Below are 19,816 nucleotides of genomic sequence, written 5' to 3'. Positions count from 1 at the left end.
AGATTGCCCCAAATGTACTTCTGCTCTAGTGTGAGTTCCCAACACAGAATTCATGCTTCCCTTAGTACCTCTACACCCGTGGAACAGCTGCTGCTCCTGTCTATCTAACCACCATACACCTATTCTTCAAAAACAGTTAAAGTCCTGATCCTCTCGGTACCCTTCCCAATGACTTTAACTAATGCATTCTCTTTTTTACCAAAATCTCAAGGCAACTTATTGTCTGCACCTCATAATCTGTATCATACAATTTTAGCCTCTGGTGTGCCATGTATACATTCTGTATTCCAAGTAAGGCTGTGAAACAGAACCAAATCCAAACTTACAACTGCCATGTTGCGGGTCTCTACTGAATTTTAACCCTGAATGAAGCCTCTGAAATTTTTCTGGTGATTGGTCCAATATAGAGTGACATTTTAAACTGCTAAGAAACATCAAGTAACAATCTCCTTCATGAAGGTTTTCACTCACTGCGTACCTTAGAAATACATAGCTGTTCACCTCTCCTCTGATTTTCAACATCAGAGTCCAGAACAGAATTCAGTAGAGTGTACAAAAGAATGTGGAAGTGCTTGCAGTGTGTGTTCTCACCTGACACAGACCAATGACACTGTCGCAGAGCTTCTCATGTGTTTTAACTGACTCTTCCTAACAAGAATCATTTGAAAATAGCTTGAAAAAAAACCCCAATTATTTTAAACAGGTATATCCTATGTTGGATATAATCAAATGTGTATCAAATACCCCAAATTCTCTGATCTAAAAACCCTATACTTTAGTGCGATTTTCATTGTTCTTAGGTTCTAGCTCTAGACATAGCAGACAAGCAATAGATATTCTGTCCCTCAAGTCATCCTCTTAGATAAGCAGGCTAAATCTGTATTAGAATCCTCAGCCTAAACACCTTTTTTGAGTTTCTGGTCTTTGCCAATAAAGTAAAATATCACATTAAAATCACAAGATCTGCTGAAATATCTATTAGAATCCTAGGTCACAGCCTAAGAAACCAAAATAATTTCCCTTTTTGTTTTTTTTTTTGCTATTACATACTCACTTTTTCTTCATTATAGTCTATATATTCTTTGGTATATCGTTTTAACAGTTCTGCTTTCAGCTCTTCTGCTTTGGGAAATGCAACCTCCTTTAATTTCTGAGACACAAAATCAAAAACTGGGAGTTAGAACAATTGCCAGCTAATTAAGGTGAGAAGTAAAAAGACTGAAGTCAAGTTGGCAATGGCAACAATGTTTCTAAAAACATTTAAATAATAATTTAAATTTAAATAATTTAATTTAAAATACCCCCTACCATACCATACCTGATATTTCGTAACTGATCTAGTGAAATGGCCTTATCTCCTATTTGCAGGATATGATGCTCAGATGCAGACACTGCTACTTATATTTTGGAGTTAGTCTGTGCTTCTCTGAAGCTTTTAGATGGGCAACAGTTAAAGTGAAGACCCACCTTTACTGTGTCTTTCTTTTCAGGAATGACAGCCGATTTGTAATCTCGATGCTTTGGTAGTTTCTCAATAAAGAGCCTAAGGGAACAGATCAGATTGACTGTGATGCAAAGAAGATGTCCAAATGTCCAAAAGACTCTGAAGCAATGCAACTCCCTTACCCTGCAAAGACTACCTGATGGGTTCCCAGGCATGCAGGGGTAACAGGCACACCCTGACAGGCCATGTTCCCCACTCATCTCTAGCCCTGTAAAGAGCAACAGAGTGCTTCCCTCTTCTCCCAAATCACATGTGCAGCAGCACCAGACTCCTACAACAAAAACGATGGGGAGGAAAAAGCCTATCCTGTGCCCCAAAATACACCTCCAAAGAGATTCTCTTCTTGTTGTGACAGTAACAGGCTTCCAAAGGGAAAGGCCTCTCACAAATCATTCTTCAGGGAACAGTTTGGCAGCCAAGGGCAGGAGGCTAAGAGAAAACCCACATTCTATTACTACTTCTAACTCTGTGTGACCTTTAATGCTGGCTTTTCTTCTTTGGGATTCATGTTCCTTCAAGGAAGAATATTCCTTGCACCAGATTAAGCTCTGAGATGCTTAGACAGTTCATGTGTTATATGCGTGTAATATGTGCACGTTACATGTGTAACGTGCATTATGATCTCTGATGAAAAGTGCTTAGAGAAACATAAGTGCTAGATTTCCTTTTTCAGTTCTTGTCCTTGGCTGTAAAGCTCAGTGGGAAAAATAAACTGAATCAATTCATAGACCTCTAACACTTATGATGTCTACTTGGGGACGGTGAAAATAAATAGAAGTTCAGTAACTTGTCATAGCCAAAATGGAGGGTTCAGAATTCAATGCCAGCAGGCCGGTTCCAGAGTCTACTCTTTCAACCACTATATCGTACTGCCTCCTCATGGCTCCTGGAATGTCCAGAACTGTTGCAGGGGTTCTGAACAAAGATGTCTTTCAATAGAATTAGGTTGTAATAAACACAAGCTGAGACCCAAAACAAATAAATTGAGGGTAGCTTGCCCACAGCCACAAAACACTGTTACGTAGTTGGGATTAACTGACTCTTTTTCACTTTCTGCCCATGGGTAGGAGGAAACAAAGGAGGAAGACTCAGTAAAGGGAAAAGAAGAAGATCCCCACCAAAACACACCCTCTATAGATGAGTCGTCCTCCTTCTGTTCTAATTAGGCACATGAAAATTTCATTTCAATCCAATTTCACAAGACCCCTCAGGCAGGGATGAATTCCAAAATCAAAACAATTCTAAAAATTGTCCTTTGGGTTCATGAAAAATGAATTAAAAGTTTCCTTGAAGTCTATACTTAAAACAAGCACAGATTCATTTTTCAACCATAAAGTCCTGAAGAGGATATTAGCATAAATAAGGCATAGATCTTGTGCTCAAGAGACCTATTATTCAGTAACTCGAAAGACCAAGGTACATGTTCACTACCTTCAGCAGGCTGAGTGTGCTTTGTATTGAGGCCTCAATCAGTCAAGAAAGTAACATGTCATATAAACACCACACTTTATTTTCATTTATGCTCTCAGCCTGAGGGACTGTAAAGTCCCTGAGGCCAGAGATTTCTGTGTTTCATGCTTCTTTGTATATTCCTCTAAAGCCAGCACAGTGCCTTGTATAAAGAGGCACTGAAAAAATATCTGATGAATAAAATTGTCTTAAAACCTTTGGATGAGCTGAGTGAAAAAACAAAGTGCAAAAAAGTATATATAACATGCTACCTTATATGTAAGAAAGGGGAAAATTATATATAGGCACACCTCAGAGATATTGTGGGTTCGGTTCCAGACTACCGCAATAAAGCAAATGTTGCAATAAAGCGAATCAAATAAGTTTTTTCATTTCTCAGTGTATAAAAAAGTTATGTTTACACTACAGTGTACTCTATTAAGTGTGCAATAGCATTAGGTCTAAAAACATATACACTTTAATTTAAAATACTTTATTGCTAAAAAATGCTAAGAATCATCTGACAATGCAGGGTTGCCACAAACCTTCAATTTATAAAAAATGCAGTATCTGCAAAGTGTAATAAAACAAGGTATGCCTGTGTTCATGTATATATATTCATTTATTTTGTTTATAAGTATATAAAGTAACACAGGAAGTATATACAGAAACTAGCAAAAATAGAGGACAGGGGAAATAGAGTGGATGAGACAAGAGTGGGAGTGAAAATTTTCACTATATACCTTTTGTTTTATTATTTTGATTTTGAACCATGTAATAAAAACTAGCTTATAAGATAAAACTCCCAGACCTGAACATGAATACCTTTCTCTTGTTTCAGTAACTGTAGTCAATTTTCTGAATGGGGACATATGGGCAGAAGCATCTCCTGAAAACAGAATGGGCAGCATAACCCACTGCCCACACTGGAGGCAACAGAGCTTGGTGGTTAGGAGGGCAGGCTCTGGAGCCACCCTGCTTAGGTTCAAATCCTGGCTTTAAGCACTTACTAGCTGTGTGACCTCCAGCACCATCCCTCAGTTTCTATATAAATTATATATACAGAGACAAACTAGTACTACCTGATAGGGCTGCTATGACATTAAAATAGATTTTTAAAAATAAATAAAATGCTGAGCACAGTGCCTAGCACATAGCCAACATCTGCTATATGTTTATATGCTTGTTTTTACTAATAAATAAAAATGTGAGCAAGAAGAAGAGATGAAGATGTTAACACCAGGGTTAGAAATTTTCTAGGCAGAGAATAGCTGTGGCCCAGATGTATACTGTTCTCCGGGTTATATCTGGTTGCAGCCTACAGACAGGAAATGTACCAAAGCAAACAAAGATGCATTGGCAAAACACAAGCAAAACAACCTAATGGAACAACAGAAAAAAAGAGATACACAGAAAAGTAAATAAAAAGGTAAATAATTATATAAAATGGTACTCAACTTTACTTATATATGAAAGAAATTCAAATTAAGATGAGATATCATTTTCATCTATCAGATTGGCAAAGGCTTAAAAGTTGATTACAATCAGTGTAGGCAAGGGCATAGAGAAATGGGTATCCTTACCCACTCTTAGCAGGACTGTAATTTGATAATACCTTTTTCCTTAGGGGAGGAAGGGGAGTGGGAGACAAGTATTCAAAATTTAGAATGTGTATATCCTTTAAACTCACAGTTCCACCTCTATGAATTTATCCTATAATAATACAAAAATATATGTATAAGACTGTTCAACACAGCATTGTTCATAAAAGTAGGGCAACCTGAAAACCTAAATGACCATCAGTAGGGGATTATTTAATAAATTATGGTGTACCCAAATGTGGAAAAACAACATAACCATTCACTCTTTCCTTCAACAAATATTTACTGAGCATCTACTATGGGGTCAGGAATTATTATAAAGGCTGGCGATTTGGCAGTGAATGTCGCAGTCACAAATTCCTCCCCACCATAGAGTGTACATTACAGTGGGGGAACAGACAATAGACAAAATATAAAGTATTATAGATAATCAGTGCTAGGAAAAAGTCATTAATAGGGAAGGGGAATAGAAGTGACAGGGAAGGGATTGAGCTTTTAGATAGGGCAGCTAAGGAAGGCATCACTGAGAAAGTAGCAGTTAAGTAAGGACTGGAAGAGTAAGCCATGACGATATCTGGGATAAGACTGTTCCAGGCAGAAGAAACAGCCCTAAGGCAGAATGAGATGCTGGATCAATGTGTCCTGATACGGAAAGATATGACTGTTAAGAAAGAAAACTGTAGAAAAGAAAATATTGTATGATCTCGTTCAGGCTTTAAGAAAAAAGGATAAAGACATGAGCCCATGTGTTTGCATGGGCATATTTTCTTAACAAACACATAAACACACAAGAAACATAACAGTGATTACCTCTGGTGAATGGGAATTTTCTTTTCACTTTAATATTTCCCTTGCTGTATGGCTTGAAAAAAATTTGCTTTAATCATGAACAAATATTACTTTTGTGTAAAAATAATTTAAAAAGTCAAGCAGAAATTCTATAACATGGATGTATTAAGGGCTCTAATTTCTTCCAATCTTAAAAGTTAGTCAGCAAAGTGAGCATGAGCACAAATGAAAACCCTCTTCAGTCCATAAGCCCCAATCCTGGTGGTAAACATTTTCGACACAGGTGACAGGCCATTTTCAGAAAGCAGGTCTGTGTTGTAGGGGGCTCACACAGCAGACAGGAATTGCCTAAGTCCTCTGTAACTCTCTTCTATGCAGCCTAGTCGATGACCATAAAAAGCTGCGAAAGAATCCACCGCCTGGATTACTGTCTGTGCTCACCATGAAAATATGTACTGATTTAATATGTTGAAGATCCTTCTTCTATACTGGGGTCTGCAAAAGGCAAAGCATTCCTACAGTAGGGGAAACCTCTGAGGGGGGGAGAAATGTGCTTGAGATCATTAAGACGCCTGAACTGCTCAAGAGAAAAGAACAAACATGCCCTTTAAAATCCTGAGTTAAAGTATGCAAAAAGGTCTAGAACAATGACTCAATAGTGGGGGGGAGGCAGAAGAGTGGTGAGGTAGAGGCCTACCCTCTTCCCTCCTCTCTCCTCAGTGTAAGAACTGCCAAAGTGAGCCGTTGTTAACTGACAGGAATATACCAAGTAAACTGCGGTAGAAAAACTGACCAAGAATACTGAGCTAGAAGTTTTTTTGCAACTCCTGGGGCTTGTCAGTTCACAGAATCAGAGTTAGGGCCTTGAAGATATCTGCAGGAAAAATGAAGGTAGCTACATTTATTGATCTAGGTCTAGCCAATCCAACAAAGTCCCAAATTAAACCCCAAATCTAACAAGTTAAGTAATACATTCTACCCTCCTCTCACTCACCTCTCCTCTAGGCCTCGTTCCTCATGTTAAATGGTCCTATAAGCAGAACACCACATACAGGAACAGACTCCCCGAATCGGTCTTGCTGTTAACACTGATATTCATATCACTCAAAGTAACACCAAATCACAGAAAAAAAATCAACTTCTTAAGCATCCGTGTACCGTTAATCCTACTCCCTCTTGCTTATATAAGAGTTTATTTCTACACTGAAACTCTCTTTTCTGTACCGTTAGCCTCTCCTTCTCCACAGTATCCTTTCCATCAGCAAAAAATAAGCTCTAGAATCTCCCATCTTAAAACACATGTGGGGCTTCCCTGGTGGCACGGTGGTTAAGAATCCACCTGCCAATACATGGGACACGGGTTCGAGCCCTGGTCCGGTAAGATCCCACATGCCGCGGAGCAACTAAGCCCGTGTGCCACAACTACTGAGCCTGCGCTCTAGAGCCTGCGAGCCACAACTACTGAGCCGATGTGCAACAACTACTGAAGCCCGCACGCCTAGAGCCCGTGCTCCACAACAAGAGAAGCCACTGCAATGAGAAGCCAGAGCACTGCAACAAAGAGTAGCCCCCGCTCAGTGCAACTAGAGAAAGCCCGCGCACAGCAATGAAGACCCAATGCAGCCAATAAATAAATAAATTAATTAATTAAAAAACAAACAAAAAAATAAATAAAATTGCCTTAAAAAAAAAACACACACACGCACATTCGTGTACTCCTTGTCCCCTTCAATTACTTCCTCAGTTTTCCACTTTACTTCCTATCCAACTTCTCCAAAGAGCTGTCTATGCCAGGGCTTGGCAAACTACGGCTAGCGGGTCAAATCTAGCTCGCCATCTGTTTTTATAAACAAAGTTTCATTGGAGCACAGCCTCACCCATTCATTCGTGTATTATCTATGGCTTGCTTTCACACTACAAAGCAGAGGCTGCAACAGAGATCAAATTGCCTGCAAAGCCAAAAATATTTACTGGTGTTGGGTGCAGCCACTTTGCCCTAGGAACTCTGGTCTGAAGTGCTGGGGGCAAGACCTCTACACGGGGCACCCTGTGAGCAAATGAAACTAGATTAAGCACGAAGGAAAAGAAAAAAAAGGATCGCTGACTGAAAAACTACTGACAGGGAGGACCTTCAAGATGGCAGAGGAGTAAGACGTGGAGATCACCTTCCTCCCCACAAATACATCAAAAATACATCTACATGTGGACCAACTCCTACAGAACACCTACTGAACGCTGGCAGAAGACCGCAGACCTCCCAAAAGGCAAGAAACTCCCCATGTACCTGGTTAGGGCAAAAGAGAAAAGAAAAAAAAAGAGACAAGAATAGGGACGGGACCTGCACCTCTGGGAGGGAGCTGTGAAGGAGGAAAGGTTTCCACACACTAGGAAGCCCCTTCGCGGGTGGAGACTGCGGGTGGCGGAGGGGGAAGCTTCGGAGCCACGGAGGAGAGCGCAGCAACAGGGGTGCGAAGGGCAAAGCAGAGAGATTCCCGCACAGAGGATCGGTGCCGACCAGCACTCACCAGCCTGAGAGGCTTGTCTGCTCACCCGCCGGGGCGGGCAAGGGCTGGGAGCTGAGGCTCGGGCTTCGGTCGGATCGCAGGGAGAGGACTGGGGTTGGCGGCGTGAACACAGCCTGAAGGGGGCTAGTGCACCACAGGTAGCCGGGAGGGAGCCCAGGAAAAAGTCTGGAACTGCCTAAGAGTCAAGAGACCATTGTTTCGGGGTGTGCGAGGAGAGGGGATTCAGAGCACCGCCTAAACGAGCTCCAGAGATGGGCGCGAGCCGCCGCTATCAGCGCGGACCCCAGAGACGGGCATGAAACACTAAGGCTGCTACTGGCGCCACCAAGAAGCCTGTGTGCGAGCACAGGTCACTGTCCACACCTCCCCTCCCGGCAGCCTGTGCAGCCCGCCACTGCCAGGGTGCCGTGATCCAGGGACAACTTCCCTGGGAGAACATACGGCGTGCCTCAGGCTGGTGCAACGTCACGCCGGCCTCTGCCACCACAGGCTCGCCCTGCATTCTGTACCCCTCCCTCCCCCTAGTCTGAGTGAGCCAGAACCCCCTAATCAGCCGCTCCTTTAACCCCCTCCTGTCTGGGTGAAGAACAGACGCCAGAGGGCGAGCTACACACAGAGGCGGGGCCAAATCCAAAGCTGAACCCTGGGAGGGACCTGTGCGAACAAAGAAGAGAAAGGGAAATCACTCCATGTAGCCTCAGGAGCAGCAGACTAAATCTCCACAATCAACCTGATGTACCCTGCATCTGTGGAATACCTGAATAGACAACAAATCATCCTAAAACTGAGGCCGTGGACTTTGGGAGCAACTGTAGACTTTGGGGTTTGCTGTGTGCGACAGACTAGTTTCTGATTTTTATGTTTATCTTAGTATAGTTTTTAGCCCTTGTTATCATTGGTGGATTTGTTTATTGGTTTGGTTGCTCTCTTTTATTACTTATTATATTTTTTTATTTTAATAATATTTTTAAAAATTATTTTTTATTTTATTTTTTAATTTTTTTTCTCCCTTTTCTTCTGAGTCATGTGGCTGACAGGGTCTTGGTGGTCCAGCCGGGTGTCAGACCTGAGCCTCTGAGGTGGGAGAGCTGAGTTCAGGACATTGGACTACCAGAGACCTCCCTGCCCCATGTAATATCAATCAGCGAGAGTTCTCCCAGAGATCTCCATCTCAACGCTAAGACCCAGCTCCACTCAATGACCAGCAAGCTCCAGTTCTGGACACCCCATGCCAAACAACTAGCAAGACAGGAACACAACCCCACCCATTAGCAGAGAGGCTGCCTTAAATCATAATAAGTTCACAGACACCCCAAAACACACCACCGGACACAGTCCTGCCCACCAGAAAGACAAGATCCAGCCCTATCCACCAGAACACAGGCACTAGTCCCCTCCACCAGGAAGCCTACACAACCCACTGAACCAACCTTACCCACTGGGGGCAGATACCAAAAACAGTGGGAACTACGAACCTGCACCCTGCGAAAAGGAGACCCCAAACACAGTAAGTTAGGCAAAATGAAAAGACAGAGAAACACACAGCAGATGAAGGAGCAAGGCAAAAACCCACCAGACCAAACAAATGAAGAGGAAATAGGCAGTCTACCTGAAAAAGGATTCAGAGTAATGATAGTAAAGATGATCCAAAATCTTGGAAATAGAATGGAGAAAATACAAGAAACGTTTAACAAGGACCTAGAAGAACTAAAGAGCAAACAAACAATGATGAACAACACAATAAATGAAATTTAAAATTCTCTAGAAGGAATCAATAGCAGAATAACTGAGGCAGAAGAACGGATAAGTGCCCTGGAAGATAAAATAGTGGAAATAACTACTGCAGAGCAGAATAAAGAAAAAAGAATGAAAAGAATTGAGGACAGTCTCAGAGACCTCTGGGACAACATTAAACACACCAACATTCGAATTATAGGGGTCCCAGAAGAAGAAGAGAAAAAGAAAGGGACTGAGAAAATATTTGAAGAGATTATACTTGAAAACTTCCCTAATATGGGAAAGGAAATAGTCAATCAAGTCCAGGAAGCACAGAGAGTCCCATTCAGGATAAATCCAAGGAGAAACATGCCAAGACACATATTAATCAAACTATCAAAAATTAAATACAAAGAAAAAATATTAAAAGCAGCAAGGGAAAAGCAACAAATAACATACAAGGAAATCCCCATAAGGTTAACAGCTGATCTTTCAGCAGAATCTCTGCAAACCAGAAGGGAGCGGCAGGACATATTTAAAGTGATGAAAGGGAAAAACCTACAACCAAGATTACTCTACCCAGCAAGAATCTCATTCAGATTTGAAGGAGAAATTAAAACCTTTACAGACAAGCAAAAGTCAAGAGAATTCAGCACCACCAAACCAGCTTTACAACAAACGCTAAAGGAACTTCTCTAGGCAGGAAACACAAGAGAAGGAAAAGACCTACAATAACAAACCCAAAACAATTAAGAAAATGGTAATAGGAACATACATATCGATAACTACCTTAAATGTAAATGGACTAAATTCTCCAACCAAAGGCCAGGTAATGTTAACAAAGATCCTGGGAGTCTCTGCTTCTGACAGGATCACTGTATTCCCGTGTAGGGAACACCAGAAGCCTGGGAGCCACCAGGGCCTGCACTGCTCAGTGCACCTCTCAGGGCAGCAATGCCAGGCTCCCACCTCACTGCTCCATTCATCTGCAACCCTCCCCACTGTGTCCCATCATGCCTTTTTAAAAAGATTCTGTATAATGAGTCGAGAGCAGAGAGGTATATTTAGTGGCCTCACTCAGCGCTCCAGAATCATCAATATGGAGCCTCTGGATCTCTCCCAGATGCCAGCTCCCCCCAACACCTGCACTCGTTCTTCTGTTACAGTTAGAATTAGGGTCAGGATGAGGGGGTGTTAGGAGGGAGAGCATTCTGACAGAGCGTGGGTAAGGTCCCATAGTGAGATGCAATATGTATAGAACTGAAGGAAGGCCCAAGTGGCTAGAGCACAGAAAGCAAAGAGCTGAGTGCACAAGCTGAGGCTAAAGAGCCTGGTAGGGGCTACCCTACAGAGAACGCTATGCACCAGAAAAAAAGAGGTTCACATTCTTAACCTAAAATCAGTAGGAAGATCTGCAAAGATTTTTCAGCTGACTGTTGACATGATTGCATTTGAAAAAGACCTCTGGCTACCTGGTGAAGAAAAGATTGCAGGGTTTCTCAACCTCAGCACTACTGACACTTTGCGATGGGTAATTCTTTGTTGTGGGGGGCTGTCCTATAGGATGCTGCTAATTATAGGATGCATCCATTATAGGATGTTTAGCAGCATCCTTGGCATCTCCATGCTAGATGTATCCACACATGGAGTTGAGACAACCAAAGTCTCCAGACATTGCCAAATGTCCCCAAGGGGCAAAATCAACCCTCATTGAGAATCACTGAATTAAGGAAGAGCAAGAGAGAATGACAGAGACAACTGGTAGTTTCACCGTAGCCCAGGTAGCAATTATGGTAGCTTAGAATTGAGGAGGTGGAAAAGGAAGGAAGTGAACTGATTAGGGTTAGGATTAGGGATTAGGGAGACATTTAGGAAGGAAAGTCAATGATATAGGTTGCTTGGTTGAAATGGAAGGAGAAAGTGAGAGGAATTAAGGAGAATGAGTGGTTCTGGCCTAAGCATACAGGGAGGTGCTTAGTACCATGAGCTAAGATTCCAGGTAGATCCTAGATTTTGAGCCAATGTAAAAGTGGAACAAGACTTTTGGAAGTATTAGGATATGTGAGTATAATTGTACATGAAGGAGGAACATAAATCATTAGAGACCAAAGGGCAAACTGTAGTATTCAATTACATTGGTAGCCCCCAGTGAACCATGCCTCCTGGCATTCATGACCCTGAGTAGTCCCTCCTCTTGAATCTAGGCTGGCTCTGTGACCTTTAACTAATGGAATATGGCAAGAAAAACATTCTGAGACTTCTGAGCCCAGGTATTAAGAAGGCCTGGCAGCTCCCACATTTGTGCCCTAGGTTGGCCATTTAAGAAGTTAGTGGCCATTTAAGAAGTCTAAGTACACTGAGACCACCATGCTGTGAGAGGCCCAACCTTGCTATTTGGAGAGGCCACATGGAAGATAAGTGAAGCCCCTTGCCAGTGGTCCCAGCTAAGCTTCCAGTTTACAGCACCAACTTGCCAACCATATTTATGAGGCCACCTTGGAAGTGCATCCTTCAGCTCCAGTCAAGCCATCCATGTGAGCCGATGTGCTGGCCCCATCAAGCCCTGACCAAATTTCAGAATTATGAGCAAATAAGTTATTGTTTTAGGTCGGTAACTTTGAGATGCTTTGTTACACAGCAATAGATAACTGAAACAGCCTCTCTAAGGCTCACTTTTGCCTACTGTAAATTAGAAATAATAATAATACCTACCTCAGATTTGTTGTAAGGGTAAGTTAAATAATGTCTGGCACTAGAAGTACTCAAATATTGCTATTTTTATTCTTGTAGGCACCAAAAAGAGTGCTTAATAGTTGATAATTTTATTGCACAATATTGATTAATACTGTTAATATTAACAGAGCAATTGTCACCTTCTCTGACTGCCCTATATTGAACAGAACCTCTCAGTCACTCTGCTCCCTTCTTTGCTTCACAGCACTTATCACCACTTGAAAAATATATTTTTATTATCTGTCTTCAACACTAGAATAAAAACTCCATGAGAGTTAAGACTTCGTTTTGTTCACTGTGATATCCCAAGTGACCTGTCGCATATATGGTCAAAAAATATCTGTTGAATGAGTAAAAAAAAAAATCTCCAACCAAAAGACATAGACTGGTTGAATGGATACAAAAACAAGACCCGTATATATGCTGTCTACAAGAGACCCACTTCAGACCTAGGGACACATACAGACTGAAAGTGAGGAAAAAGATATTCCATGCAAATGTAAATCAAAAGAAAGCTGGAGTAGCAATTCTCATATCAGACAAAATGGACTTTAAAATAAAGACTACTACAAGAAACAAAGAAGGACACTACATAATGATCAAGGGATCAATCCAAGAAGAAGATATAACAATTGTAAATATTTATGAACCCAACATAGGAGCACCTCAGTACATAAGGCAAAGGCCATAAAAGGGGAAAATCGACAGTAACACCATAATAGTAGGGGACTTTAACACCACACTTTCACCAATGGACAGATCATCCAAAATGAAAATAAATAAGGAAACACAAGCTTTAAATGATATATCAAACAAGATGGACTTAATTGATATTTATAGGATATTCCATCCAAAAACAATAGAATACACTTTCTTCTCAAGTGCTAATGGAACATTCTCCAGGATACATCATATATTGGGTCACAAATCAAGCCTTGGTAAATTTAAGAAAATTGAAATCGTATCAAGTATCTTTTCTGACCACAATGCTATGAGACTAGATATCAATTACAGGAAAAACACTGTAAAAAATACAAACATATGGAGGCTAAACAATACACTACGAAAAACCAAGAGATCACTGAAGAAATCAAAGAGGAAATCAAAAAATACCTAGAAACAAATGACAATGATAACACGATGACCCAAAACCTATGGTATGCAGCAAAAGCAGTTCTAAGAGGGAAGTTTATAGCAATACAATCTTACCTCAAGAAACAAGAAAAATCTCAAATAAACAACCTAACCTTACACCTAGAGCAATTAGAGAAAGAAGAACAAAAAAACCCCAAAGTTAGCAGAAGGAAAGAAATCATAAAGATCAGATCAGAAATAAATGAAAAAGAAATGAAGGAAACAACAGCAAAGATCAATAAAACTAAAAGCTGGCTCTTGGAGAAGATAAACAAAATTGATAAACCATTAGCCAGACTCATCAAGAAAAAAAGGGAGAAGACTCAAATCAATAGAATTAGAAATGAAAAAGGAGAAGTAACAACTGACACTGCAGAAATACAAAGGATCATGAGAGATTATTACAAGCAACTATATATGCCAATAAAATGGACAACCTGGAAGAAATGGACAAATTCTTAGAAAAGAACAACCTTCTGAGACTGAACCAGGAAGAAATAGAAAATATGAACAGACCAATCACAAGCACTGAAATTGAAACTGTGAATAACAATCTTCCAACAAACAAAAGCCCAGGACCAGATGGCTTCACAGGAGAATTCTATCAAACATTTAGAGAAGAGCTAACACCTATCCTTCTCAAACTCTTCCAAAATATTGCAGAGGGAGGACCACTCCCCAAATCATTCTACGAGGCCACCATCACCCTGACACCAAAACCAGACAAAGATGTCACAAAGAAAGAAAACTACAGGCCAATATCACTGATGAACATAAATGCAAAAACCCTCAACAGAATACTAGCAAACAGAATCCAACAGCACATTAAAAGGATCATACACCATGATCAAGTGGGGTTTATCCCAGGAATGCAAGGATTCTTCAATATATGCAAATCAATCAACGTGATACACCATATTAACAAACTGAAGGAGAAAAACCGTATGATCATCTCAATAGATGCAGAAAAAACTTTTGACAAAATTCAACACCCATTTACGATAAAAACTCTCCAGAAAGTAGGCATAGAGGGAACTTACCTCAACATAATAAAGGCCATATGTGACAAACCCACAGCCAACATCGTTCTCAATTGTGAAAAAAGTGAAACCATTTCCACTAAGATCAGGAACAAGACAAGGTTGCCCACTCTCACCACTATTATTCAACATAGTTTTGGAAGTTTTAGCGACAGCAATTAGAGAAGAAAAAGAAATAAAAGGAATCCAAATAGGAAAAGAAGAAGTAAAACTGTCACTGTTGGCAAGATGACATGATACTATACATAGAGAATCCTAAAGATGCTACCAGAAAACTACTAGAGCTAATCAATGAATTTGGTAAAGTAGCAGGATACAAAATTAATGTACAGAAATCTCTTGCATTCCTATACACTAGTGATGAAACATCTGAAAGAGAAATTAAGGAAACACTCCCATTTACCAGTGCAACAAAAAGAATAAAATACCTAGGAATAAACCTACCTAAGGAGACAAAAGACCTGTATGCAGAAAACTATACAACACTGATGAAAGAAATTAAAGATGATACAAACAGATGGAGAGATATTCTATGTTCTTGGATTGGAAGAATCAACACTGTGAAAATGACTCTACTACCCAAAGCAATCTACAGATTCAGTGCAATCCCTATCAAACTACCAATGGCATTTTTCACAGAACTAGGACAAAAAATTTCACAATTTGTATGGAAACACAAAAGACCCCGAATAGCCAAAGCAATCTTGAGAAAGAAAAACGGAGCTGGAGGAATCAGGCTCCTTGACTTCAGACTATAACAGAAAGCTACAGTAATCAAGACAGTATGGTACTGGCACAAAAACAGAAATATAAATCAATGGAACAGGATAGAAAGCCCAGAGATAAACCCACGCACATATGGTCACCTTATTTTTGATAAAGGAGGCAAGCATATACAGTGGAGAAAAGACAGCCTCTTCAATAAGTGGTGCTGGGAAAACTGGACAGCTACAGGTAAAAGAATGAAATCAGAACACTCTCTAACACCATACACAAAAATAAACTCAAAATGGATTAAAGACATAAATGTAAGGCCAGACACCATCAAACTCTTAGAGGAAAACATAGGCAGAACACTCTATGACATAAATCACAGCAAGATCCTTTTTGACCCAACTCCTAGAGAAATGGAAATAAAAACAAAAATAAACAAATGGGACCTAATGAAGCTTAAAAGCTTTTGCACAGCAAAGGAAACCATAAACAAGACAAAAAGACAACCCTCAGAATGGGAGAAAATATTTGCAAACGAAACAACTGACAAAGGATTAATCTCAAAAATATACAAGCAGCTCATGCAGCTCAATATCAAAAAAACAAACAACCCAATCCAAAAATGGGCAGAAGACCTAAATAGACATTTCTCCAAAGAAGATATACAGATTGCCAACAAACACATGAGAGAATGCTCAACATCACTAATCATTAGAGAAATGCACATCAAAACTACAATGAGATATCATCTCACACCGGTCAGAATGGCCATCATCAAAAAATCTAGAAACAATAAATGCTGGAAAGGGTGTGGAGGAAAGGGAACACTCTTGCACTGTTGGTGGGAATGTAAATTGATACAGCCACTATGGAGAACAGTATGGAGGTTCCTTAAAAAACTACAAATAGAACTACCATACGACCCAGCAATCCCACTACTGGGCATATACCCTGAGAAAACCATAGGTCAAAAAGTGTCATGTACCACAATGTTCATTGCAGCTCTATTTACAATAGCCAGGACCTGGAAGCAACCTAAATGTCCATCGACAGATGAATGGATAAAGAAGATGTGGCACATATATACAATGGAATATTACTCAGCCATAAAAAGAAACGAAATTGAGTTATTTGTACTGAGGTGGATGGACCTAGAGTCTGTCATACAGAGTGAAGTAAGTCAGAAAGAGAAAAACAAATACAGTATGCTAACACATATATATGGAATCTTAAAAAAAAAATGGTCCTGAAGAACTAGGGGCAGGACATGAATAAAAAAGTTTGAACTTTTTTTTTATTGATAAACATTTTTATTCTAATATTATAGTAATAATTCAAGTACAATTCTCTTTGAAAAGTCAACTCTGTTAAAACAAAACTTGTTAAATACCTTTCATCAAACATAAGCATATTCTTTTCAATCCCCCACAGCAGTCAGAGCCATGTAGCAGAGGTAAGATTTTTTTTTTAAAGCCTACTACATTTTGTTATTGCTAAAAAATCTGAATCAGTTGTCAAGGTCTCAGAAGCAGTGATTAATTGACTTTTGAAAGCTCTACCAGATACTCTGACATAAAATCATGAATCCAGACATCTGTGTCTGGCAGCGATGTGTCCACTAAATAGACCACTACTTTCCGGTCCCAAGGGTTAGTCTCTACGTAGACGTAAAGAATGGACTTGAGGACACGGGGAGGGGGAAGGGTAAGCTGGGACGAAGTGAGAGAGTGGCATGGACATATATACACTACCAAATGTAAAATAGATAGCTAGCGGGAAGCAGTTGGAGATCAGCTCGGTGCTTTGTGACCACCTAGAGGGGTGGGATAAGGAGAGTGGGAGGGAGACGCAAGAGGGAGGCGATATGGGGATATATGTATATGTATAGCTGATTCACCTTGTTATACAGCAGAAACTAACACAATATTGTAAAGCAATTATACTCCAATAAAGATGATAAAAAAAAAATTTAGTATCTGGCCCTTTTACAGAAAAAGTTCTCCGATCTCTGGACTATACTCACAGTCTCTACTCTCTTACTGTCCATTCACCTTTCAACCCACTCCAATCTTTAATCCTTCCAGTGAAATTGCTTACCAAGATTACTGATCACGTCATGACATCAAACCCAAATCCTTGCCCATCTGACACAGCTGGCCACTGTCCTGCAAATACTGACCTCTTTTGGCTCCCATGACAAAGTGATGGATTTCCTAGATTTCCTCCTACCTCTCGAACCTTCCCTCAAGGAAAGGTTTCTTGATACTTTAATACGCCATGGATCCTTCTGGTATCTCATAAATCCTATGGACCCTTCTCAGAATAATTTTTTAAAGATATAATATAAATTATGAAACATTACAAAAAGCCCAATTCTACTGTAATGCAGTTTTCAAAATATTAAAAATTTGTGATATGTGCTTACTTAATGTGAGCACATTAATGTATTGTTAATACATTAAAAAACAGGATGTAGTTGTGGGTTTAATAACTCTGTACTGTAATTCTGAAGTAGTGATAAGTATAAATGTTATTTTGAGATATCAGCAACAATCATAATTTAATACGAAAATATCTTGATTTCTACTGGTGACAAAACTACAAATATTAATAATACTGTGGTTTGACGCCTATATTCAAAATTAAAGGAAGTGCTAAATTTTAGTTAGAGATTAGTAAAAACAAGAAAAGTTTTTCCCAACCAAGTTCATGGACCCTGAATTTTATCAATGAATCCCTGTGGGTTCCTGGACCCCAGATTAATAACCACTGCACTACAAGGTCTCAGCAGTTTTCATGGCTTCAGAACCAACTATATGTTGAGTACTCCTGGGCTTGAATCTGCAACCCAGACCTCTCCTCTGAGTTCAGACTGCTACATCCAACCTACTACTGGACATCTCTACTTGGATATCTCACAGATAACTTAAACTTTACACCTTAACACGTCAAAAAACCAGGCCTGAACTCTTGAATCTTCCCACTACGCAACCCCTTTTCAACACCACTCTCCCCATCTCAATAAATGGACCAGCAAATCCTAAGTTACTCAAGGCAGAAACTGAGGTCAGTCTTGATACCATCTTCTTTCCCAAATTATCAGTAAGTTCCATGGACTCTATCTCCAGAACACCACATCCATCTGCTCCTTTCCAGTCCACCATGTTCCTTCAACCTACCAGCTTCTCTCTTGACACTCCCTCCACCAGTTACCACATAGCAGCCAAAATTTATATTTTTAAAATATAAGTAAGATTAGGTCACAACCTCACTTAAAACTTTTCAATGGCTTTCTACTGCTCTCAAGATAAAATGTAAACTCCTCACTGTGGCCTATAAGATCCTGCGTGATTTGGCCCCGCCTGCCTCTCCAACTTCATCTGCAGTCATTCTCCCTCTTCACTTGCTACACTCCAAACACAATGATCTTTTAATCCTCAGAACACACTAAGGTCTTTCTTACCTGAGAGCTTCTGAATACACAGCTGTATCTGTTTTAAATGCTCTGCTTTATGCTTTTGGAATGACCAACTCTATGGCATCCTTCAAGTCTCAAGTTTAAAACTTACGTTCTCAGATGGATGTTACTCTATTTAATTAGATACCCTTGGTTATTCCCTGTCCCAGCACTCTCTGTTGCTTCCACAGCATTTTCCCTATTTTGTGAACTGTATATTTATTTGCTTACCTGTATACGGTCTTCTTCCATAAGTAGAATAAGGACAGGGGCCATTTTACTTACTACGTATTCAGGACCTACTGCACTGTCAAGTAGACAGTAGGTATATGCAATATATATTTGTTGAATGAATATGGTCCTCACCCTCAAAGCACTTTCTACGTGGGACAAGAAGACCCAGAGGGCCCTTCATAAAATACCTGGTAGAGTGATTCCATGATTCTACTGAACTTTCTCAACTATGATTTCCCAAAAGAATTGTGCCCCTCGGGGATTAACCAAGATGGCGGAGTAGAAGGACGTGCTCTCACTCCCTCTTGCGAGAGCACCAGAATCACAACTGGCTGCTGGACAATCATTGACAGGAAGACCCTGGACTTCACCAAGGAGGATACCCCACGTCCAAGGACAGAGGAGAAGCCACAGTGAGATGGTAGGAGGGGCGCAATCAGAGTAAAATCTAATCCCATAACTGCTGGGTGGGTGACTCACAGACAGTCGAACACTTATACCACAGAAGTCCACCCACTGGAGTGAAGGTTCTGAGCCCCACGTCAGGCTTCCCAACCTGGGGGTCCGGAAACGGGAGGAGGAATTCCTAGAGAATCAGACTTTGAAGCCTAGTGGGAATTGATTGCAGGACTTCGACAGGACTGGGGGAAACTGAGACCCCACTCTTCGAGGGCACACACAAAGTAGTGTGCGCATCGGGACCCAGGGGAAGGAGCAGTGACCCTGGGGGAGACTGAACCAGACCTACCTGCTGGTGTTGGGAGGTCTCCTGCAGAGGCGGGGGGTGGCTGTGTTTCACTGTGGGGACAAGGACACTGGCAGTGGAGGTTCTGGGAAGTGCTCCTTGGCGTAAGCCCTCCCAGAGTCTGCCATTAACCCCACCAAAGAGCCCAGGTAGGCTCCAGTGTTGGGTTGCCTCA

General features: G+C 40.7%; 1 protein-coding gene across 3 annotated transcripts in view; it reads right to left on the bottom strand.

The window, feature by feature from the left end:
• Window positions 1–19,816, bottom strand: part of LOC118905699 (STAM binding protein) — a 47,351-nt gene that overhangs the window by 16,584 nt on the left and 10,951 nt on the right. For all 3 annotated transcript variants that reach the window (XM_036872417.1, XM_036872419.1, XM_036872416.1), the window contains exons 3-4: window positions 1,468–1,543; window positions 1,055–1,150 (exon numbers count right to left, since the gene is read on the bottom strand). In XM_036872417.1, the coding sequence (XP_036728312.1) occupies window positions 1,055–1,150; window positions 1,468–1,543 (172 nt within the window). The remainder of the gene's footprint in view (window positions 1–1,054; window positions 1,151–1,467; window positions 1,544–19,816) is intronic.

The sequence above is a fragment of the Balaenoptera musculus genome, chromosome 13 (genome assembly GCF_009873245.2).
Source record: "Balaenoptera musculus isolate JJ_BM4_2016_0621 chromosome 13, mBalMus1.pri.v3, whole genome shotgun sequence".
Taxonomy (NCBI): domain Eukaryota; kingdom Metazoa; phylum Chordata; class Mammalia; order Artiodactyla; family Balaenopteridae; genus Balaenoptera; species Balaenoptera musculus.
This window is presented reverse-complemented; position numbering and strand designations above follow the sequence as displayed.